Raw genomic sequence first — 22957 nt, forward strand, 5'->3', positions numbered from 1 at the left:
GCCCGGGCTAGAGTGCTGTGGCGTGAGCCTAGCTCACAGCAACCTCAGACTCCTGGGCTCAAGCGATCCTCCTGCCTCAGCCTCCCGAGTAGCTGGGACTACAGGCATGCGCCACCATGCCCGGCTCATTTCTTTTTTCTATTTTTAGTTGTTTGACTAATTTCTTTCTATTTATAGTAGAGACGGGGTCTCGCTCTTGCTAAGGCTGGTCTCGAACTCCTGAGCTCAAGCAATCCTCCCACCTCGGCCTCCCAGAGTGCTAGGGTTACAGGCGTGAGCCACCTCTCCCAGCCCCAAGTGTTTTAATCTTACTTTTTCCTTCTCAATGCTGTCAGGAGGACTCAAGCACCCACCCTCCCCCCATCCCTGTCCCTCCGTGCTCGCCAATTGGCTGGGCCCTAAGACCCCAGAGGCAGCCAAGCGTTGATCAAGAGCTGCCCCTGCAGTCAGCTCCCCACACACCTGTCTTCCTCCTGCCACAGTCCATCTCCTTGAGTTCAGCACTCACCCCTGGGCTCAATGTCCCTGCCGTGCGGAGAGGCCTGGTGGCTTGCCTCCAGGGGACACCCACAGGAGGCATGATAACAATAGCCACCACTTCAGAGTCGCCCTGGGTGTTGGGCGCTGTACCAGGTACTTTACACAGACATGTTATCCCATGGAACCCTCCTAGCACCCCACTTCCTGCTCTCCACCTACGCATGAGAACCTGGGCCTTCGAGGTGGCCAGGGACCCTCGGCAGGTGGCAGAGCTAGGAAGGAACCCAGGTTTGGGTGGTCCAGGCAGAGAGGCCCTGCTGGCCATGTCATCAGACGCGAACTGCACTGTCCTCAGCCAGAGCCAGGCTACGCAGGGCACGGCCGGGCTGGGCGTTTCCCATCACCGCTGCAAAGGGACAGGAGCCTCGAGACCTCGTCCTGCCCTGGCTCTTCTCCCCCACCTTCGGATCAGAAACCGGCTCATGCACCATGCGGATGGGACTCCTCCATGCCCAAGGCGGGGGTCTGGACCTCTGCCACCTCCCTTAATATTCCAGACCCTGCTGCTAAATTCCCCCCACTGCCTCGGGACCCGGACTCCGTCTCCTCCCTCCCCTCGACCATTCTCGGAAGCACGCTGTGAGTCTGAGAGAGAGAGAGGAGGTGCAGGGCCAGCACACAAAATCCCACCTCTACTCAACCCAGATGCAGACTTCATAGCTCCAAGGGAATTGGGACAACACAGTGGGGGAAAATCTTCTATCAGCATGGATGGTGGCATGCTTGAATTCCAAAGGCGGCACTGCACCTCCCTCCCCAAGTCCTTCCAGAAGAAGTGTCCTCAAGCGGTCTAGAAAGACGTCGGCGCTGGGACAGAAGGCCCTGGACCCACCACCCTCTGGAAGGCCCCAGGTCCCCGCCCCTCCAGCCCAGGAAAGGGGTCTTCCTTTTGCTCCTCCAGAGAAAGGCTCCACGGAAGTCATTTTTAAGCTCTTTTAAGCCACAGGACCCTGTCTTCAAATGAGACACATCACCTACACCCAGTGCATAAAACTGCTAAAAGCGAGGCTGCCCTGGGTGCATCGAGGGTGGGGCCGGAGCCCGCCCTCCTCTGCCAGCGGCCGCAGCCCCCGTGGCTCTGCTCAGTCCGCGCCTTGTGTTCCTGGGTTTGCCCCTGCCATCACCCCTGGACCGCGAAGGGTGCAATTCGCCCTTCTGGAATAAGGACTTTATTTCTTCCTTCTCCCTCCCTCCCCTGGCCCATGGTCTGTGCCTTTTGGAGTGGAGGGGACATCCCAGCTGGGGACAGAGAGATGGGGAGGGAAGCCCAACAAACAGACGCAATCTGGGACTGTCTACATCCCACCAAGACACGGCCAACGCCGGGGTCCCGTCTAGCTCAACTGACTCTCACGGGGCCCCTGTGAAGACTAGCCCAGCCCCCTCTTCCTCAGAGCTCCCGCGTCCTGGCACCCCAAGGCCATGAGGGGCTCTCTCAGGCCAGAAGGAGCTCTGGGCCTCTACCCCAGCCTTCCTGCCTGCTCTACCTCCTCTGAGACAAGGAGGTGGTGCTGGGCAGGGCTGGGCTGGAGGAGGTCTCCTTTCCCCAGAGCAGGGGTGGGGCGGGGCGGGGGGTCTGGAACGTGCTCGCACACCCTCCTCCTGCCCAGGAGGTGAGCAGCCAGAGTCCCCGGCCCTCAGGGTCTGAGGGGACGCTCCTGTGAGCCGTCCTCACGACGGCCGCCCCCGGTAGGGTCCTCTTCACGCGCCGTCTCACCCCGACTCAGACGCTAAAAATGGTTCTCTGGTTTTCAGCCTCGGCGCCTGCCCACAAATTAGTGTCTCCAAGGCTGACTCTTGGGACACGACTTCAGGGAGGCCCCTGGGGGAGCAGGAGGCCTCGTGAGGGGAGACAGTGCTGGCAGAGCCCCTTTCTAAAGGGACAAGGGTGGGTGAGGCCCCCTCCCAGCTCTGGGACCCCCCACCGAGGCCACCCAGCCTCGGGGTGACAGCTCTGCTCTCCGTGCCACGGCAAAGGGACAGACTCTGTTTCCGCCCCGCTGGGGCAGCTCCCCTCACCTCCACCCCCCATCAGTCAGCTCTGCCCCAGCCCCGGCCGGCGCTGCCCTACTGGGGGAGGACGCAGCAAGAGGAAAAGAGGCAGCCAGCCCCATGTCCCTGCTGCTCGGGGTCGGGAACCAGCTTGCCAAGCCTGGGCTCCCTCAGTGTACCTTCAAGCACAGGGGCCAACTGGGAAACCAAGCAAGGGACGCCTGGGCTCACCACTTGCCTGATCTCGAGTTCCAGACTCTTCTCCCTTCCCCAGCCCTGCAGCAGTGGACTCAGAGAGGGAAGAAGCCTCCCGGGAGGGGGGGGATGCACACGCCCCGGGGCACCAACCCGGCAGGTGCCCTAGACTGAGGCAGGGATGGGAGCGGGAGGGACAGGGGGCGGGCGGGGCAGTACTTACAGGTAAGCCGTCAGAGGGTCGAGGTCCCCGGGCACCGCGGAGAGCCCGAGCTCGGAGCAGTCAGCAGACAGCATGATGCCGTCCGCCTGGCAGTGGCAGGGGGCCGGGCAGGCGGCCGGGCCCGGGCGGGACTGGGGGGCGCCGGCGGCACGCGCGGAGGCGCACAGCGCGGCGCACAGCCACAGCGCCCGCAGCCCGGGCGGGCTGGGCATCTCGGCGGCCGGCGGCGGGGCACCTGGCGGGCGGGCGGGCGGGCGCGGTGGCGGCCACGGCCGGGCTGCGCCGTCGGTGGGGGCCGCCCCGCGGGCTCTGCTCGGGTCGGCGGCGGCGGCGGAGCGCGGGGCGAGCAGTCAGAGAGGCGCAGGCATTGTCGAGTGATCTTCGTTATTCGGTTTCACGGGCTGGGCTTGGCAAGGGAGGGAGACCCAGGCGGAGGAGGAGTCAAGGAAACTTTCTACGCTGCGGCTGCTCCCCTTCCCTCCTTCCTTCCGAGCTGGCAGGAATTTCATCCAGGAAAGAAAAAAAAAGGGGGGGGGGAGAAAGCAAAGAAACCCAAGCGAAGCTCAGCGTGTCACGGACCTGCACTTGTTCGGAAAGGTGCCCCAGGGCCTGGGCTAAGGGGGCTCAGGACCCTCTTGCCTTTGGGGACAGCCCCAGGGTCGCATGGGACCCAGAGGAGGCCCCCTGAGAGAGACTGCAGAGCCCCCAATCCCCCCACCACGTTGCAGGCTGGAGCAAACTGAGCCAAGAGGAGAAGCGGTTTGCTCAAGGTCACGCAGCTGATGCGGGACGGCAGGCCAGCCCTCCTCGCCGGCCTCCTGGGACAGGAGAGGGGGAAGCGAGGGGCTGTCCCGGGGTGGGGGGTCAGGCTGTGCAGGGTGCCACTGCCAGCAGGGGTGAGGGGCAGGGGACAGTGGGGGCCCCTTCGCTGCGGGGCCGTGCCCTGACTCCGGAGAAACGAGGGTGGGTTCCACCCACTGAGTGTGTCCCGGATGGAATGCACTGCTGCAGCCGCAGTCGGGTCTCAGGGCTCGGGAGCACCGGGATCCCCGCCGCGGGGCGCAGGGACGCCCAGCACGCGCGGGCCGCCCAGCTGGCTGTCACAGCCGGCCCGAAAACAGGCAGGCTGGCGCCACCTGGAGGCCGCCCGCTGCAGCCGCGGCTCGGCCACCTGGAAGCGCAAAGCCCACCGCGGGACGTCCTGGCCAGCCCCAGCGGCTCTGGGAGCAGGGAACCGGGGTTAAAACTGGGGTGCAGCCCCTGTTCTCTCCCGAGACCATACTGGGCTGGCTGTGCTCCCTTTGTATAGCCCCTTGCTTTGTGTGGTCTCTCCTAGGCTGAAGCAAGCCCAGGCACAGAGCTGGAGCAGGTGCCTAGCTCCCTCTTCTTATTTCTGCCCTACCTCCCCATGGTCCTTGTAGAGTGTGCACCAGAAACCTGGGACCTCAGAGGGATCCAGGACTCCCTCCCCCCACCCCGTGCCTGCACATCCCGGGACCCTCTCTTTAATGCCTCTCCACATTGCTAACCTTCCAGGGTTGAAGAGGTTGCACAGCTGGATCGAGAAGCAGGCAGACCCGGCCCTAGTCCTCCGGCCGGGGCCAGGGCCTGGGAAGTGGAAGATGACCCTCATAGGAAGGCCCAAGGCTGGCCCCGCACAGAAAGATGCACAGATAGGGTCACCTCCGCCCTGTGCGGAAGGCCACCTCGGGTAGCCTGCATTGCCGGCCTCGCTCATTCATAGCCTTGGTCCATCCCCCTTCGCAGCTGCTGCTGCCCCAATGTGAGGAGCCCGGGTTGGAAACACCAAGGCTGAGCCCTGAACGGCCCCTTGAGACGGGCTTGGGCAGCTCAGAGCTGAGTCTCCATGTGAGTGAGGGTCACTACAAGGCCAGCCCCCCGGGCTCCTGACAAACACAGTGTATGAGAAGGACATCGACGTTCGGCCCTCCTGGGGAGAGCCCCAGAGCCTGGCCCCATTCTGGAAGCCTCCTGATTGAGCAGAAAGCAATACCTCTGTTCCCCTTCTTCAGCCACGCCTGAGAAGGACACTCCCCTGACCTCTGACCCCTTGCACATTACTCGGAACTCAGGTTGTCCCAGGAGCTCCGCCCTCTTCCCCTTTTTTGGGGGGGTCTAACTCCATTTTGGGGATTCCTGCTCTGATCTGCCCAAGCTTTCTCTGTGTCCTCCCAGGGCCCTCTGTCAGGGGCAGTCAGTACCCGGCATCGGACACCTGCGGTCCAGAACCTTGCAGTGCGACCAGGGAGACGGGCTCACGAGGCCATCGGGGGTCATGCACGTGGTGTGCAGTCCTGCCCTCAAGTGTGTGGGACAGTCCCCACCCTCTTTCTGGTCTCTGCCTTCTCCTCCTGGTTTTCCCCTTCTCCATGTCCCCTCACTGCCGCCTCCCCCACCTCCCTCCTGTGCAGACCGTGGAGGGGAGGAGGCAGGGAGAGCAAAGGAGCAGGAGAGACGTGGCCACTCTGCCCGAGAGGAGCCTCCAGCGTCTGACTTCCAAATCACAGTGCGGGCGCCAGCGCCTCCACCCTGGCGGGGACTGAGGGTGGCCCCAGGAGCTCTGGCAGGTAGAGAAGGATGGGGATGGCGGGAGAAGGGAGTGGGGGCAGGAAAGATGCTACTGCATATGGGTGGTGGCATGGGACAGGTGGGGGGTGGGGGACAATGAGGAACTGGGACTCTGAATCGCAGCAGCTCGTCACCACGGGAGACCAGAGGTGGAGACCAAAGTCTGGGAAACTGGAGGATCAGTGGGGAGAGGGCATCCCCAGGGAAAGCCAAGCAGGGGTCCTCAAACTACGGCCATTTATCCGGGCTGCCATTTACCCAGCCTGCTGGGTGTCTTTGCTGCCGCTGCCTGTCCTGCTTAGCAGCCGACACGTCCCGGGCCCACAGTGCGCATGTGTGGAACGTGTGCCTCACTCTCCAACGGCCCTCCAACAGTCTGAGGGACAGTGAACTGGCCCCCCTGTTTAAAAAGTTTGAGGAACCCCTGGCCAACAGTGTCCCAGCTGCAGGCCACCTCGTTCAGCCGGAGCCCAGGGCCCGGCCCTCCAGGCCCAGTGCTGGCCCCATGTCAGAGGATGGACAGGCAGGACACACCCAGCCTCGGGCTCGACCTCGTGTCTTTATTCCCTGACTCTGCCCCTTCCCAGCACAGGGGCCAGCGGAGGCTGCTCTTCTGGGGGAGGCCAGGCCGGGGACTGGGGCCCGCTGTCCCTGCTGGCGGGGCATAGACCTCTTCTGCTCCAGCACAGCAGCCAGCACCGACTCAGGGCAGCCCGTCCACCAGCGCGCTGTGCAGACAGTCGTAGAAGTAGATATACTGCTCCTGGGGGTAGACACGGGGTTAGGAGCCTCGCTCTGCCTGCCCACACCCCAGAAGGAGACGGGCTCCCTCGAGTCTCCACGTGGGAGACGGCACAGCAGTCCACAGCGCCACCTGGTGGCTGCTCAGCGGCACTGCCTAGACGCCAACGCAGAAGCTTCCTGTCTCTCCACCCCTCCCCGCAGCCCAGCCCTTGGGGGCTTCTCACCAGCGTTGGTGTCATGAGGCCACAGGCCTGTGACTGCTGCAGGGCCACGTTAAAGACGTCCACGGTGCACTCAGACTCTGCCTGCTGCAGCAGCTGCTCCATGGCCAGGAAGGTGCCCAGCTGGGCTGCACCCTCGCTGCAATTGACCTAGAGTTGGTGGGGCACCTGGAGGGGGTGGGGCGGGGGTATGCAGGGATGTGGGGAAACCCAACCTGGGCCCAGGGACTTAGAAGGGACACTGGGTGCTTGGACAGCCAGCCAGCCTGGGCCCAGGCAGGGAGTAAATTCCTACCATATCCCTGAGGACAGGGCAGGGTGCAGAGAAGACAGGGAGGGGCATTATGGGGAGACCCATAACCTTTTGACCCATAACCCAAGAAGGGCTCAGTGAGATGTGAGGCCCTGCCAGAGGCGGGGAGGGGCCCGTCTCCCGAGATCCCTGTCCAACAGCACCTGGAGTGGCTGAGCAGCGTGCCCGGCTTCTTGTTCCTGCCCCGAGAGCAGCACTGGCCCACAGCGGCCAGGAAGGCCAGCAGGGTGGCGGTGGGCAGCTCATGCCCAGGCTCCCAGTATGGAAACTGCAATCGCTGCACCTGCCTCTCCTTCCCGCTCTCCCCCTGGAGCAAGACGTGGTCAGCACTGGTGCCGGGAAGGGCAGGGGAAGCCCACACAGCCCCCCACCCCGTGCCCTGTGGCCCTGGCACCCACATGTGTGACCCTGAAGAGGGTACAGGGCCAGCCTGCTGCATTGGTCTCGGCCATCCAGTGCACTGTCACTGCGTCCGTGACGATGGGCTGTATCTCCGTTGGCCAGAACTCCCGTGGCTGGGATGGAATCAGGGCTGTTCAGGCAGCTTCCCGCCCCTGCGCTGGTCACAGACACCACCACCAACTGCCCCCAGCCCCTGTCCCAACTCCTGGGCCTCCCCTCCTCTGTCCCTCTGCCCCCTCACCTTCTCCAGGGCATCGGGCGGGCACAGGGAGACCAGCACACGCGCCCCACGCTGCCACACCAGCTCCCAGAGCTCCTCCGGCCCTGTGCGGCCGGTCACCACCACGTGATCCCGGCCAGAAGGCCCGCCCTGCGGACCACAGCTCATCAGCTCCCAGGGACTTGGGGTGCGCCCTGCCCAGCCCACAGCTCTGGGAGCCCCCAGCAGCCTCAGCCCGGCCCAGAAAGCACAGATGGCCAGAGAGGGCGAGCAACAAGGCGGCAAGACCAGCATCAGCTCACAGGGAAGAGCCAGGCTTCTGGCATGTCGTCAGGGGGGCTCTCCTCCACCGGAGAGAACCGCACTTGAGAACGGTCGTCTGGGGGAAGATGGTGAGCGTGAGGCTGCCAGAGGGCCCTGGCCCACGCTGGCACCCCCCACTCCCGCTCCTCCACGTGGTCCAGGTGAGACTCACAGGAGACCGTGCTGTCCTGCTGGTGGCCAGGAGGGGGCGTCGGGGAGCCAGCCTCGTCCCTGATGGCCTGCAGCAGGAGCTGGGAAGGCGGCGGCATGCTGAGGCTGGACAGAGCCCTGGGGAGTGGTGGGGCTGGGCAAGGGGAGGCTGCCCGTGCTTGTCACCCAGCCCCTGGCCTGAGCGTACCTCGTACTCCTTCAAGAAGCCGGCGTTGGCATTGGCCGCCCTCCTGGCACAGGCCTCCGCAAAGCTTGTCACAGGGATGGGCCGGGACCTGGGCAGGGCGGAGGGGAGACCCCGCTGAGGCCGCCCCGCTCCCCTGCCGGTCTGCCAGCTCTGCCAGCTCTGCCCACGGACTGGAGCCGGGGAGCCGGTGGGCGGGAAGGCACAGGGCACCTGCGTCCCCCCAACCAGGGCCCAAGGGGAGCTGCCACTTACTGGGAGATGTCGGAGGGCTCGTCCAGAATCTTGTTCAGCAGGCAGCTGTGCAGGAAGACGTACTGGCTCTGGCAGGGGAGGGGCATCAGTCGCTAAGGAGCACAGTGGGGGGGGGAAGGGCGCTCTGGGGACCCTTCCCTGTGTCGTAGTGTCGTAGTGTCCAGGCCTGGGGACTGTCCCTCCTCTGCTTTTGCAGAAAGGAAGCTGCAGTCCAGCTAGGACGGTGACATGTTTGAGGGCCCCCCGCCCCACCCCACCCCACCCCGCCCAGGGTCCTCTGTGAGCCCCCTTTCCCGGTGCCTTCGCCGCCTGCGGTCCCACAGCCACGCACCCCCCCTCTCCCTCCTCCGGGGACCCTGCTGCCCCGCCCGCCCGCCGGGGCGCTCACCGGGGTCTGGATCATGAGAGGCCGGTGCAGCCGGAGCGCGTACACGGCGTGGAACACGTCCACCGTCTGCTCCTCCTCCAGCTGCCGCAGCAGCCGCGACAGGGCCACAAAGGTGCCCGTGCGGCCAACGCCCCCGCTGCGAGGACAAGCCCCGGGCAGCTGAGCGAGCGAAGGCGATTCCGCTATCCCCCCCTCTCCTCATGTCCGGGCCGGGCCGGGAGCCTCACCTGCAGTGCACCAGGACGGGCCCTGCGCCCCGGGCGGCCCTCGCCTGCTCCCGCACCAGCTCCGCGAAGGCCAGCAGGGCGCCGGGGGCCTGGGGGACGCTGTGGTCCGGCCAGGCGGTGAACTGCAGCTGCTTCACCCTCCGCTGCCGGTGCTGGGCAGCCTGGGGGGGCGGAGGGCCCTGCTGCTGCTCCGGCACTTTCCTCGCCAGCTCCCCGACGCCACCACCCTCACACTGGTGCCCCCTGAGGGTGGCAGCTAGGTCTCCGCCCTCGGTCTGGGTGCTTCCCGAGCCCTTGGGTCCCCCGCTAGCCTCCTGGGGTGCCCGGGCAGAGGGGTGATTCAGGTCACTGCTTTTCCGCCCCAGGAGGGCACAGCCTGGGCGGGCACATGGGGCTCAGGGGTTTGGGGTGAAGCAGGGAGCCCCTGTAATCCCAGCACTCTGGGAGGCCGAAGCAGGAGGATCATTTGAGCTCAGGAGTTTGAGACCAGCTTGAGCAAGAGCGAGACCCCGTCTCTACTATAAATAGAAAGAAATTAATTGGACAACTAAAAATATGTAGAAAAAATTAGCCGGGCATGGAGGCGCATGCCTGTAGTCCCAGCTACTCGGGAGGCTGAGGCAGGAGGATCGCTTGAGCCCAGGAGTTTGAGGTTCCTGTGAGCTAGGCTGATGCCACCGCACTCTAGCCCGGGCAACAAGAGTGAGACTCTGTCTCCAAAATAAAAACAAGCAGGGAGCCCCAAAGGGAGGGCAGGGAGGGCAGGAACCATCACTCCTCACCCTGCTCCTCCTCTGCCTCACTGAGCGACCTTGGATAAACCATCAACCCCCTCTGTGCCGCCCAACCCCTTCCCTAACCACTCATTCCCCGGTGGTCGCTGAGTGCTTGCAATCCAAGGAAGGAAAGGGCCCCAGGAGGTGAGACAACCGTCTCAGGGACACTGGACCCGAATGCCACACCCCACCCTCCGCCCCGTCCCCTGGAGCACGCACATGCTGCAGCTGGAATTCCCGCTTGGTCCAGGCATCCTCGGGCTCCTCGGCCAGGAGGTGGATGGTGATGTGGCCGTGGGTGACAGGGACGGAGCTGTCTGGCCAGTAATGCTCACACAGCACCTGGGACCAGAGGGTGGGAGAGGAAGGTGTGGTTGTGGGCCCAGCCCTGCTGCCACCCTGGCTTTACCCAGTCCTTCGCCCAGTCCCAATCCTCCCCATCCGTCTTTCTGGTCCTTGTCACCCTGCTGAAATTCTGCTCTCTGTACCGACCCGGCCCCAAGGGCCCTTCCCCGAGAAGCCTGTCCCTGCTGGCTGGGCTCTGGCACCCTCTCCAGACCTCTCCCACGTCTCAGGGCTTTGCGTCAGCTGCCAGGCGGCTCTGTGCAGCTGGAAGACCCTTACTCCACGGCCCCCAGCCCTGGCCTCACTGCTCCGGCCAGAGGACAGACTCAGCAGCCGCTCTCTGTCCCGGGGCCCTGCGCTGAGCAGGGCACAGAGGGGACATCCACCAGGCTTGTGAAAAGAAAGGGTGCAGCATGCTCTGCCTTGGGGGCCACCCCTGGGCTAGTGCCTTCTGGGCCTCGAGCAAGAGGTCAGGGGAAACTAAGCCAGTCTGGGAGCTTGCGTCCCTGCACCGCGCCCTGCCTCCCCGTCCTGGGTGATCCTGCAGACCCCCGCCAACCGCCAGCCCTCCCCCTGTCTGCCCCACCCTCTCTGACGGAAGACCCCCGTTCCTGCAAGGAGAATGTGCCGCCGGGTGGCCACGCCGGGAAGCCGTGGGTGCACGCACCCTCCCGTTCTCCATGCCCACGGTCAGCATGGCGATGACCTGGACCCGCTGCTCCCACACCAGCCGCCAGAAGTCCTCCAGCGTTTTCTTGAGAGGCCCCTGAGTGGCGATGAACTCCTGTGGGTGGGTGTAGCCCTAGGGTGTCGGGGGTGCAGGTCAGGAACGTGTTAGCAGGTGATGCCTTGGTCCCCGGGGCCCCACCAAGCATGCAGCATGGGGTACCCCATGTATGACCCCCAGGAGCGAAGACACGGTGTACAAGCCTGTCCGTGTGCAAGCACACGGACACATGTGTGCGCCCAGAACCCAAACCAGGAGAGGTGACTTCAGAGACACCCACCTCAAATGGCAAGAAAACCCGACATGAAACTACTAAGATGCTGACATGTCAAAAACAGTCCGCCCGGGCTGCCCCCTTCACCAACCCGGAGTGACTTTCCCAAAACCAGTGTTTCTTCTGTGCTCAAAAATCTTCCACAGCTCCCCAAGGCCACCAAATAGAGTCCAATAGTTGTCCCTCAGCCTGACAACCAAGGTGCTCCTTCCTCCAGCCCCAGGCCACCTTTCCCAACTCTTCTCCAGCCAGCCGCCACCCCACTCCCACGCACACACACGCACACACATGTGCACGCACACACATGCACGCATACATGCACACAGATGCACACGTGTGCACACAGACGCTTGTGCACACATGTATGCGTGCATGCATGTGCATGCACACGTGCACATGCACACAGATGCACACACATGCATACAGACGCATGCACACAGGCACACACACGTGCACACACGCACACACTGCCTGCACATCACTGCCTGGTGTTCGCTGCCAGCTCTTTCCAGCCAGAATGTCCTTCTCTCTCTCGTCACTCGTCCCTCAACAAATCCAGTGTCCCTCCTCCACGTGCCCTGAGCGCGGTGCTTGTTCCTCTAGCACAGCCCCGTCTCACTGCGTGGTGGGCGCCACACACACACACGTGCTCCTTTGAAGGAGGGAGCGTGGCCGACTCAGCCCTGCTCCCGCGGGCCCAGCACAGAGCTGGCTCGCAGCAGACCCTCGGTAAATACCCGCCAGGTTGACCCAGCGAAGCCCAAGCTGGGGATCTTCCTGGACAACCGCCACAGCCAAGGCAGGACAGGTTGTCCTGGAGACCAGCCCGTCTCCCGAGCAGGCCCCACGCAGCCGCACCAGTGGCCCTTACTGGGATGAAGTTGGCGTTGATGTAGTCGGAGTGGGGCTCTCCCTCCAGCCGGGTCAGCCTGACCCTGGAGTGGTCGTCTGCGGAGGGCGAAGGCTGTGCGTTGGCGCAGGCACACGTCGCGCCTCTCCGAGCCGGCCCCAGCCTCTGCCGTGCCCCCTCCCGCTCCCAGCGCTCACAGGGCAGCACGTGCGGGTATCGGTTCTTGGCAGTGTTGGCGGGGTGCTCGCCTTCCAGTCTGGGCTGCTCCTTGCCCACCTCCTTCAGCTCCTGCAGAGACCGGGGCGGCCACTGGTGGCTGCGGCAGACGCGCCTCGCCCCACACCAGAGAGGCGCAGGGGGCGAGCGCACAGCCCGGAGCACCCCGCGGACCCTCAGGCAGGCCCAGCAGCCTAGATGCCCCAGGGCGCTGCCTCCTCTGAGCCTGAGGGTGGTGCCGGCCTTACCTCGAACTCCAGAAAGAAAGCCCGGTGAGCGTGGGCGCTCTTGGCCTCGTAGCTCTGCCGGAAGCTGTGGATAGGGGTGGGCCGGTGGGTTCGCCTGCGGGGAGAGGGAAGAAGTAGGCCCCGTCCTGGGTGTGCAGAGTCCTGCCCTGCCCTCCCTGGGGATGGGCCAGAGCAGGGGACCTCAGTCCTGGCTGCACACCTGGTCCCCCGCGGGCCTGCGGGAGTGCAGACCTGGGCTCCACCCCAGGTGTGGAACGGCATGCGTCTCCAGCAAGCCCCTCCGAAGCCCAGCCTGGCTCCGAGCCCAGGGGAACAGAGAGGAAGAAGGGGCAGGGGAGACACAAGCCACACACGAACGCGCACAGGAGAGGGCCTCCGTGCACAGCCAGAGCTCGGGTAGTGTCGGTTCAGCAGGAAGTCAATGCGAGGGAGAGATTTGGCCCGACACAGTCTACCTGGTTAGTCGGGGGCGGGGGGCGGGGGGGGGAGGTAAGAACTGGAGCAGGACAGTGACGGTTAATTTTATGTGTCTACGTGGGTTGGGCCATGGTGCCCAGATCGTTGCTCAAACATTATTCTGGATGTTTCTGTGAAGGTGTTTTTTGGATGAGACTAACATTTAAAGTGGTTGACTTTGAGTAAAGCAGATTACCCTTCCTAAGTGGGTGGGCCTGGTCCAATCAGGCGAAGGCCCGACTAGAACAAGGATTGAGCTGCCTGGGCAAGGAGGAATCCTGCCAGCTGCCTGTCTCCAGACTCTTCTTCCAAAGCCTTCGGCCTGCTGGCCTGCCCGCTTCGGAATCTTGGACTCACCAAGCCTCTGCAACACGTGGGCCAGTTCCTTAAAATCAGTGTCTGCCTCTCCCTCTGCCTCTCTCTCCACACTCACACAACATGCACGCACGCCCTGCTGGTCCTGTTTCTCCGGAAAGCCCTGACACTGAGGTCGCAGGGGGAGGAAGAGGCCGCACGGGCAGAGAGACGCGAGAAAGGGAGGGCTCCCGGTTGGAGAAGGTGTGCTGGAGGCTGAGGAAGGAGGATGGGAGGGACCCTGGCAGAAGAGGCCTGCTGCCCTGACCGGGTACAGCCACAGAGGAGCAGGCTGCTCCGGGAGGCTCGGTGACGCCCCCACGGCCCCCCACGCCGTCCCGGGGAGCAGGCAGGGGCACCCACCGCAGGTTGCGGCCCGTCCGCTCTCGGGAGAACCGGTTCTTCTCTGCCCTGCGAAGGTGGACAGGCGCGTGGCAGCAGCCCGGGGCAGGGGGCTGGCCCGCCCCGTCACCTGGCTCTCCCCAGCCCCGGGTCTGCCCTCCCGCTCACCTCTGCCCCTTCGCCCGCCTCCAGCACAGCAGGCCCAGCACGGCACAGGTGACAAGGACACAGCCCGCCGCAACGCCCACCACCGCTGGCAGGGGCACTGCTGCCGGGGAGACGCTGGCCCGGGGCTCTGCGGGGGGCAAGGGAAGGGTGGGACACAGCAGCCTCGTCCCGCTGACCCTGCAGGGCCATGCCAGCCTCTCCTGGACTTGGCACCCTCTCGTGGAGGGCGCAGTGACGGCTCCCTTCCCTGCAGGAGTCCCAGATGCCGAGCCGAGGCCAGAGGTGGCTGCCTGGGGGGCATCTGCGTGGGGAACTGAGGCCGCCCAGCAAGCCCTGCCCCCTCCAGCTCCTGGGTGCCCCAGAGACCCTGCCACCCTCCCGGCACCATCAAAGAAAAAGAGAGCAGCAGCCTGGCTTCCCCGACCTTCTAGAACTGCACCGTCCCAGACGGTAGCCACTAGCCACACATGGCTAGTATGCATTTGTGTTTTTGTTTTTGTTTTGTTTTTGAGACAGAGTCTCACTCTGTTGCCCGGGCTAGAGTGCCGTGGCGTCAGCCTAGCTCACAGCAACCTCAAACTCCTGGGCTCAAGCGATCCTCCTGCCTCAGCCTCCCGAGTAGTTGGGACTACAGGCGTGCACCACCATGCCCGGTTAATTTTACTATATATATATATATATTTTATTGGCCAGTTAATTTCTTTGTTGTTTTTTTTTTAGTAGAGACAGGGTCTGGCCCTTGCTCAGGCTGGTGTTGAACTCCTGAGCTCAAACGATTCTCCCGCCTCAGCCTCCCAGTGCTAGGATTACAGGCGTGAGCCACCGCGCCCGGCCTGCATATTTCTTTTTACTTCTTTAATGTAGCAACTAGGAAATTGTAAATGGCGCGTGTGGTCTGCAGTTGTGGCCTGCCTTACGTTTCTGTTGGGCAGAGCCGCCCTAGAGCCTCGGTGGCCCAGGAGCAGCCGGGCGTGGAGGGGCAGCGCAGGAAGGCAGAGCGATCGTGGCAGCAGCCAGCTGTCTCAACACCTCTGCCTCCCCCAGCCCCCCTCTCAGCCCATCCAGGCCACGCCTGGTGCCCAGAGCACCTCCGTCCCTGGCTCTGGGTGTCCCAGCACTGCTGGGCGGGGCATGTTCTCCCAGGACTCTAAGCTCGGGCCCTCCTGCTGCTGGCTGGGGATGAGCCTCAGCACCCCTCCCCTCTCCAGGGTCCGCCGGGAGCTCCAGCCTTCCGCCCGCCCTACCTGAGAAGGCCGAGAAGGAGATGACGGTCCCTGGGGGGCTGCGCCTGGTGAAGGCCGCAACACTGAACCTGGGCACAGAGACAGGACCTGCTGTTGGGGAGGGGCCGGCAAGTAAGGCAGAGCCCCTCCCAGGAAACTGGGTCAGAAGCAGTAGACTCTCGGATAGCAGGAGCTTCCCTCACTGTTTAGAGGGTGCTTATCGATCGTGCTACCTGCCACCCTAGAGCAACCACTCCCAGCCCTATCCTGAGAGCAAAGAGAAGCTCTAGAAGTAGGCACCTGGAAGCCCTTGGAGTTGCCCTGGCAAACTGGAACAGAATCCATCCCACCCTCCTCTTTGAAAAAAGAATCATGTAACAGATGGGTATTCCCTTTTTTGCCTTGTCTGCCAGGAAGCCCGGTCAAAATAACTCTGTTGGCCCTTATGGACTATCACGTGCATTCTTCTCTTCCTAAGTCAGTCCAGATCTTTTGTTTGTTTGCAACCCACAAATGCAACCTACAACAGCCCCCCTCTCCCTCCAGGCTTGGGAGCCCTCACCTATACTGGGAGCCTGGCTTGAGCTGCCCGTTACATATCTCCTGGGTGTGGCCACAGTCCTCGACACCCACGGGCACAGTCCAGGAGCTCGGCGCAGCCCAGGGCCCTGGGTAGAAGGGGTTGGGGAGCAGGATGGCCAGGTAGGAGTCGTGTCCCCGGTAGTAGTGGTCGTACCACGTGTGGTTGATGGCTTTCTGGGAAGGCCGAGCCACTGGGAGAGGAACGCAGAACAGGTGAGCCGACGGGCTGCCCCTTTTCTCTATCACGCGCCCACGTGCAGTTCAGCGTCAGCCGCATCTCAAGAGCCCCCCGAGCCCCCTTCCTAAGACTGATGCTGCCTCAGACACTTCTTTTCCCCGGTCTCAGTCTCTGGACCCCGCCCCTACTCCATGCTAGGCAACAGCCGGGGTCTCTCCATTCCGTCCTGGGCGCAGGACTCACGCGACATGTTGGTGGTGGCAATGACGCCGTACCACTGGATCTGCCCATCGTCCTGGCCGAACATGCCCGGCACGATCCTCACTCCCACCTCCGTCCCGGGCTCCAGCTGGGGGGCTGGGGCCGACTCCGGTGGGCGCCAGGCTGCACGTGGAGAGGAGGAGGAGAGTGAGGGCCTGGCTAGGTCCCCGACCATCAGGCTGCAACGGCAGGGACCACGCCCTCCTCCCCCAGCGCCCTCACGGTGCCCGGCTACGAATAGCTCATGGACATAACCAAGTAAGGACTTGGGAGATTCCTGGGCTAGGGTGCCAGGACAGGAGGCCGAAAGTATGGGACAAACCAGCAAGACTAGGGCCAGAGCGAGGGGCTGGGGCTTAGGGAGCAGGGACAGCCCCAGGCAGCCGGCCCGATGAGCGGCAACCCCAGGGAGGCAGGGACGGGGAAGACAGGGAGCAGGGGTGGCTCCAGGGGCAGCGGAAGGGACAGACCCTCGGCGGAAGTGGCGCACAACAGGGTGACCGCCCGGCTCCGCAGGCCGTTCCCGCCCCGCACGGAGAGGCTGAGGCGGTAGGGAGTGGCCGGCGCCAGGCCGGGCAGCAGGGCCGCGCTGCCGGAGACGTTGGCCTGGAACACGAGGCGAGCGCTCCCTCCCGGGCCCAGCTGCTCTGCCACCACCAGGCAGGCACCCACGTCCCCGGCGGGCGCGGTCCAGGTCAGGGCCAGACGGGTGGCTTCCGGCTGGCACTGCACGTCCTCCACGGGGCCCGGCTCTACGGAACGGAGGGCTCTGCGTCAGGCGGGTGTCGGAGCGCCCCGGGAGGACAGCATCTGGTCCGGGGATCCCAAACTAGCAGGCACAAAGGGAGGAGGCGTGGACACCCAAGAGAGGGGCGTCGGCCACACAGAGAAACCGCTTCTCCTTTAGAGCTCAGGGAGGGGCGCGACCCAGGGCGAGGCGGGGGCGCGACCCAGGGCGGGGTGGGGGCGTGACCCAGGGCGGGGCGGGGGCGCGACCCAGGGCGGGGCGGGCACAGCATCCACCTGGCAAGAGCAGGCAGGTGGCCCCCTGGACCCGACCCGCATCCCAGTGCACCTGCGTCCCTTCCCCGGCAGACTCAACATACCGACAGGCAGCACCACGGGGAGAGTGGCCGCCCGGCGCGGCCCCGCCTGGCACAGCACGGACAGGGAGAGGTCGCGCCCGGGCGTGAGGCCCCGCAGGATGAGGCGGGCTTGGCCCAGCGCCAGGGGCTGCTGCCGGGAGAGACGCCCGGCCTCCCAGAGCTGGGCATGGCACGTGCCCCGCCCCCAGGGGCCGCTGGCCCAGGCCAGGCTGACCACGGCGGTGCCCGCGTGGGTCGACACCAGCAGCTCGCTGGGCGTGAGGGGCGCTGCGGGCGCAGGACAGCGGGTCAGCCGGGCGCCGGCTGGTCCTAGAGCCGCGCGCACGCACGCACGACGCCGGGGCCCACCGACCCCGCACGGGGCCCTCGGTGCGGGAATGGAAAACGGGCTAAAGGGGGCTCAGGTGCCGGTGGGGGAGACCCCAGGCGCTCAGGGGCAGCGCTGCCCGCCTGCCCCCCTCACCGCCATCCCCACGCCCCACTCACAGGTCCAGCCGGAAACGTTGGCAGCCACGGCGTGCAGGGGCCCAGCCCGGGAGACCACCTCCACCTCGTACTCGGTGCCGGGCGTCAGGGCGGAGAAGCTGGCGCTGTCCGCCTCGGCTCCCGTGGCGCGGGTGCCCGCGAGGACACCTGCCCGGTACAGGTTCACCTGGTAGCCGTCCCGGCCCCCCGACGCGTGGACCCAGGATGCCCGGAGCTGGGTGGGACCTTCGCTGGTCACGTTTACCAGAGGAGGGGCGAGGGGGCCTGTCGCAAGAGCAAGGCGTGGGGGTGTGGAGAGGAAGGGAGGAGGGGATCTAAACAGGTCTCCGGCTCCTCGCTCCCTAGGGGAGCCCTCACCGCTCCCTCAGCCCCACTGCCACCAGGAAACACCAGGGCCCGGCGCGGTGGCTCACGCCTGTAATCCCAGCACTCTGGGAGGCCGAGGCAGGAGGATTGCTCAAGGTCAGGAGTTCAGAACCAGCCTGAGCAAGAGCGAGACCCTCGTCTCTACTAAAAATAGAAAGAAATTAATTGGCCAACTAAAAATATATAGAAAAAATTAGCCTGTCATGGTGGCTCATGCCTGTAGTCCCAGCTACTCGGGAGGCTGAGGCAGAAGGATCGCTTGAACCCAGGAGTTGGAGGTTGCTGTGAGCTAGGCTGACAACACAACACTCTAGCCTGGGCAACAGAGTGAGACTCTGCCTCAAAAAAAAAGAAACACCAGGGGCTGGAGACACCGGGTCAGGCCGTCCAGTGACCTGTGTTGCATTCGAACGCTGGGCCTGCCGTCCATCCAGGCAGCAGAGTGCAGCTCAGTTGCCCAGCTGCCCCGAGTCTCTCCCCCGCTCTCATCCCCACCCGGGGCAAGGGAGACAGCGGCTGGCACGCACGTGTGTAGCCCACGAGGCTCTGGGTGATGGCTCCTAGAGATGACGTGATGTCCACCCGGTAACGGGCCCCAGGCACCAGCCCGCAAAAGGTGATGTGGGTGGCATCACATGGCACGGAGATGTTCCCAACGAGGCCTGGGGCACCCTCAGCGTAGAGCAGTGCCCGCCTCCCAGGCTCCCTGGTGGCCTCCAGCCCATGCAGCTGCAGCTCGGTGCCGTTGCATGGGCCGGGCAGGGCTGCAGGACCTGCAGAGGAGGCAGGCCCTGGACTGTGAGGCCCACCTGCCTCTCGATGCAGATGGCCCTGGGGGGGACCACCACCCCCACCCCCACTTCCCGCCAGCCTGGACTCACCATCCAGCCAGGTGCAAGCCTGGGCCCAGGCACCATAGGGCCCGGCCAGGACCCTCAGCTGCAGAGTGTAGTGCCCAGCGGGCAGGGGCCCCGTGAACGTGGCACTGAGGGCCCCGGCGCCCAGAGTGGCGTTCTCTTCCACCGGCCCACTGAGCCGCAGCAGGAAGCCGTCCCGGGCACCCGGCCCTACCTTCCAGCTCGCCCAGAGCCTGGGGGGCAGGGGCATCAGCACCAGGTCCAGCGGGGCAGAGGGATCTGTGGAGAAGAGGATCAAGGATGTGCAGAAAGACCTAAGCAGTGAGTGAGGACGGCCTGCTCTTCCTGCACACTCGGGGCCACGTCCCGTCCAGACGTGAGCAGCCACCGTGTGCCTCGTTCTGGACGAATCCCGGGATCTAGCGGCTGCCATCTGGCTACGGACAACAATACCGTGTTTCCCCGAAAACAAGACCTCCCCATAAAATAAGCCCTGGCAGGATTTCTAAGCATTTGCACGATAGAAGCCCTGCCCCGAAAATAAGCCCTAGTGACGGGCGTGGCTGCGCAGCGCGTCTGCACAACCCGTGCATTTCCTCGCGGAGCGGGAAGGAAGACGAGCAGCCCTTCCCATCTGCCCCAGGAGAGCTCTATTGCTCAGAGATTGGGCCAATAGTTCTAAAGGAAATGGAGTCGCAAGACATTCAGGAGGGAATTCAGGGTTTGGAGAGTGATGATGATGTTCCAGAAGAAGATGACTTCACTAGATTTGAATCAATGTAGATTTTTGTACCATACTTAAAAAAAAAATAACACATTCCCTGAAAATAAGCCCTAGGGTGTCTTGTTGAGGAAAAATAAATATAAGACCCTGTCTCATTTTCGGGGAAACAGGGTAGTTGAAATGAGAACACATCAGGTGGTCACAGGCGTCCCTGCCAGCTTGGTTCTGAGCACGCCACACGTGCTCCTCACACCGAATCCTCGCCCCACTGGGAGGTGGACGCTCCCATTGTCACCCCTTTTAAACACGCAGAACTCGTGCCCAGAGAAAGTAAACGACTAGTCCGGAGACCACAGCCAGCAGGTGGCAGAGACAAGCAGTCTGGCTCCTCCGCACTCAAAGCTGCACGGCGGCGCGTCTGAGCAGAAGCGTGGAGAGCTTCAACACGGCTCTGCGGGCGTCCCACACAGGCTCGGGTCAGCTCGGCACTCGGAGCTGCGTGCCCTTGGGTTCCTTCTCCCCCTAAACTTCAGCTCCCCCTACCGTAATGTGGGAATAATGTGACTTGCACGGGGCCGTTGTGAGGATTAAATGAAACAGCACACAGAGAGTGCTAACACAGAGCCCAGGCACAGAAGGCTTCAGCCGATCACTGCCTTCACCACCATCGCTCTCTCCGGCGGGGTCCACCGCCAGCCAGCCGGCTGGAAGACCCCTCCCCGTCAGTTGTACCCGGCCACTCGGCCAGGGAGGAAGAGCTGAGCAGTCTCTGCCATGTCCCTTCCCCCCGGGGCACTCACAGGTCCACTCGGTGGCACTGGGGCCTGCTGCCCGGTGGGGCCCAGCAATCGCATTAAGCGTCAGCTCATAGGGGGTGCCTGGAGACAGGTGAAGGAAGGTGTAATTGGAGACCCCCCGTCCGACAATGACCGCAGTCAGGTTGGTGCCACCCAGGAGGTCTGTGAGCACGAGCTGGAGCCAGGCGGCCCCCTCGGAGCCACCCCAGGATGCTCGCAGGGTGCTGGTACCCAGGGCGTGCAGCCCCAGGTGATCCGGAGACACGGGGGCTAGAGGAAGGACGGAGAGAGCAAAGTCAGGCTTGAGCAGAGGCTCTGGGGCAGGATGGCCTGGCACCAGGGAGCCCAGAAGCCACTCCTACCACGCCCAGATTGGCTGCCATCTGGGGCCTTGCCCGGGTGCCCACCTCACCTGTCCACTGGCGGAGACTGGTCTTGGTTTGGAGGCTGCCAGCCCAGGTGATAACTTCCAAAACGTACTCAGCACCTGGCAAGAGGTTGCCAAAATCGTAGGACAGGGTGTCGGGGGGCACGGAGGCATTTTGTGCCAGCGTCTTGGATTCCTGGTGGTGGAGGAGGAGTTGGTAGCCGTCCTGCTCCCCGGGGCCTTCGCTCCACGAGGCCTCCAGGCTGGGCGGGCTCCCGGGGCTGTGGAGCTGCAGCCCCTGCACAGGTGATGGGGCTGCGTCACAGGTAAGGGAAGCACCAAGGTCAGGGCCAAAGGGGCCTCACCCCAGCCTGTAGTGCTTCTAACCGCTAACTGTAGAAGCACTATAGGCTGGGGTGAGGCCCCTTTGGCCCTGACCTCGGTGCTTAGAAGTGCTTCTAACTTCTAACCGCCAGACCCTGCCCCTCCCACTCAGCCTGCAGGCCTCGCACCTGTGCGGGCCGTGAGGGTGACGGTGACATTCTGCCCACAGGGTCGCAGGGCAGTCACTTCCAACTGGTAGCGACTCCCTGGCACCAGGCCCTGGAACTCGAAGCTGGACGCGTTGGTGAGGGCCTGGAGCCGCTGCCCCCCGGGGGAGCCGAGGGGGCTCAGGCGCACCAGGCGGAGGGCGCGTTGGGCCCCGCCTGGCTCCGGGGCTGCCCAGCTCAGAAAGAGGCTCGTGGGACTCCCCTGGCTGCTGACGTTCACACTGGGGTGCGGGCCTGGGGAGAAGGGGTCCTTCAGAGTCTCCCACATGCCTCTGCCCTAAGCGGGGAGCAGAGGCAGCGTCTGCGTGGGGAAGTTGGTCCTGCACCCCCACTCCTCGGCACCTACCTCCACGCTCCCCGGTGGGGCTCTGCTCCTGGGAGTGGCACGGGTCTTCCTGCAGGAAGCAAGGGAGGAGGGGGGTAAGGACAGGCAGACGCCACTGAGGTCCAGGCCGCTGGGAAAGCCAGTGGGGGAGCAGGGCCGGGACCCTAGAGGAAGCTGTCCCTTGTCAACACCCCACGCAGCCAAAGGGCCATCTCCTGAGGCGTGCCCAAGTTGCAGGGGCAGCCCCAGGCAGCCTGGAGCAATCTGTTCTGGATGCCCGCTGGCAGGTGGGAAGGGAGCAGCCATCCTGCCCTGCTCGCCTTTTGCAGACCAGCTGTGGGCCCACAGAGCGCGGGGCGGCCCGGCCATGCCCGGTGAGCAGGGGCCCCAAGCGCCCGGCCTGCCCCCCACGTCCCCCTTACCTCGGCCAGGACACCACAGAGCCACAGGAGGGCAGCAAGCAGGACCGGGGGCCTCATCCTGGTGTCTGCGGAGGAAAGCCGGGAGGCAGCAGGGAGGAGCCAGCCCCCTGCCCCGCTGGCTGGCGCAAGGGTGGGAAGGGCAGAGCTTCAGGCCGACCGGGCCGGCGGTGGCGGGCAGCAAAGGGCAAGGGGCTGCCTCTCGCCCCCGACCCCGGCCCCCTTGGCAAGGCTCAGGAGGGGTGATTGGCAGCGGAGGCTGGCTCGGGCCAGAAGGTGGAAGGGACTGCAGCTCTTAGGCTGCAGACGGGCCCACCTCTTCCCTCCTCCCCTGCCCACCCCATCTCCCGGAGTTGGCTCTCCAGGGAGGAAACCGTCCAGTGCTCCAGGGGAAGATGGAGAGGAGCGATGGCCTTGCAAAAGGACACATACAGCAGAGGCAGCTGGCTCCCGGCTCCCTGACCTCGGACAGGGGCGTGGTGTCTGTTGACTCCCTCGACATGTGCGAGACAGGGCGTTCCTGCCCCCCTGTGTGTGTTGTGCTGGTGGCACGGTGCCGATAGACCAGCTGAGTGTGTGTCCCCTTTTGTGCATCCGAGTGGCACCATGCTCTTGTGGACAGAGGCACAGAAGCACATCTGTGGGCTCTAAGTCACAGTGACTGTAGATCTGGAGCCCACCTGGTCCTTAGGACTCAACGCCCCCCCCACTGCCCAGGGGAGGAAGCTGGCACCCAGAGAGGGGAAGAGCCCAGCCCGAGGCCCCACATGTGTGGCGAGGGAAGCCTGACTTGAACCTGGGACTTCAGACTCCATAGAGCAGAGAATGCAAAGCCTGCTCTTAACTCTCTAACGAAGAGTGATTCAAGGCCCTAGAATTTCTGCTTGCCGGGCCCCACTCCTCCACCTGGGTCAGCAGTACCCACCCTGGTTCCCCCACCTGGCTGCCAGCACTGCAGAGGCCCAGGCAGGCCCACCTGATGCCTAGCCTCA

The 22957-nt window shown here is 64.4% G+C and overlaps 1 protein-coding gene across 1 annotated transcript; it reads right to left on the reverse strand.

Annotated features, from left to right (window-relative positions):
- Positions 1-6242: 6242 nt before the first annotated feature.
- Positions 6243-22025, reverse strand: LOC105860067 (receptor-type tyrosine-protein phosphatase V-like). The gene is made up of 31 exons (XM_012744477.3): positions 21969-22025; positions 21568-21616; positions 21183-21455; positions 20716-20985; positions 20307-20573; positions 18807-19061; positions 18453-18698; positions 17560-17823; positions 17074-17340; positions 16438-16719; positions 15950-16090; positions 15509-15719; positions 14968-15035; positions 13724-13850; positions 13577-13624; positions 12404-12497; positions 12137-12227; positions 11961-12037; positions 10756-10890; positions 9963-10085; positions 8968-9128; positions 8741-8876; positions 8353-8420; positions 8101-8188; positions 7915-7993; positions 7742-7818; positions 7461-7589; positions 7216-7332; positions 6961-7124; positions 6508-6643; positions 6243-6302 (listed from the first exon to the last, which is right to left on the reverse strand). Exons 1-31 carry the CDS (start codon positions 22023-22025, stop codon positions 6243-6245), a joined length of 4560 nt encoding a protein of 1519 aa, XP_012599931.2.
- Between the last annotated feature and the right edge of the window lie 932 nt (positions 22026-22957).

The sequence above is a fragment of the Microcebus murinus genome, chromosome 23, assembly GCF_040939455.1.
Source record: "Microcebus murinus isolate Inina chromosome 23, M.murinus_Inina_mat1.0, whole genome shotgun sequence".
Taxonomy (NCBI): Eukaryota; Metazoa; Chordata; class Mammalia; order Primates; family Cheirogaleidae; genus Microcebus; species Microcebus murinus.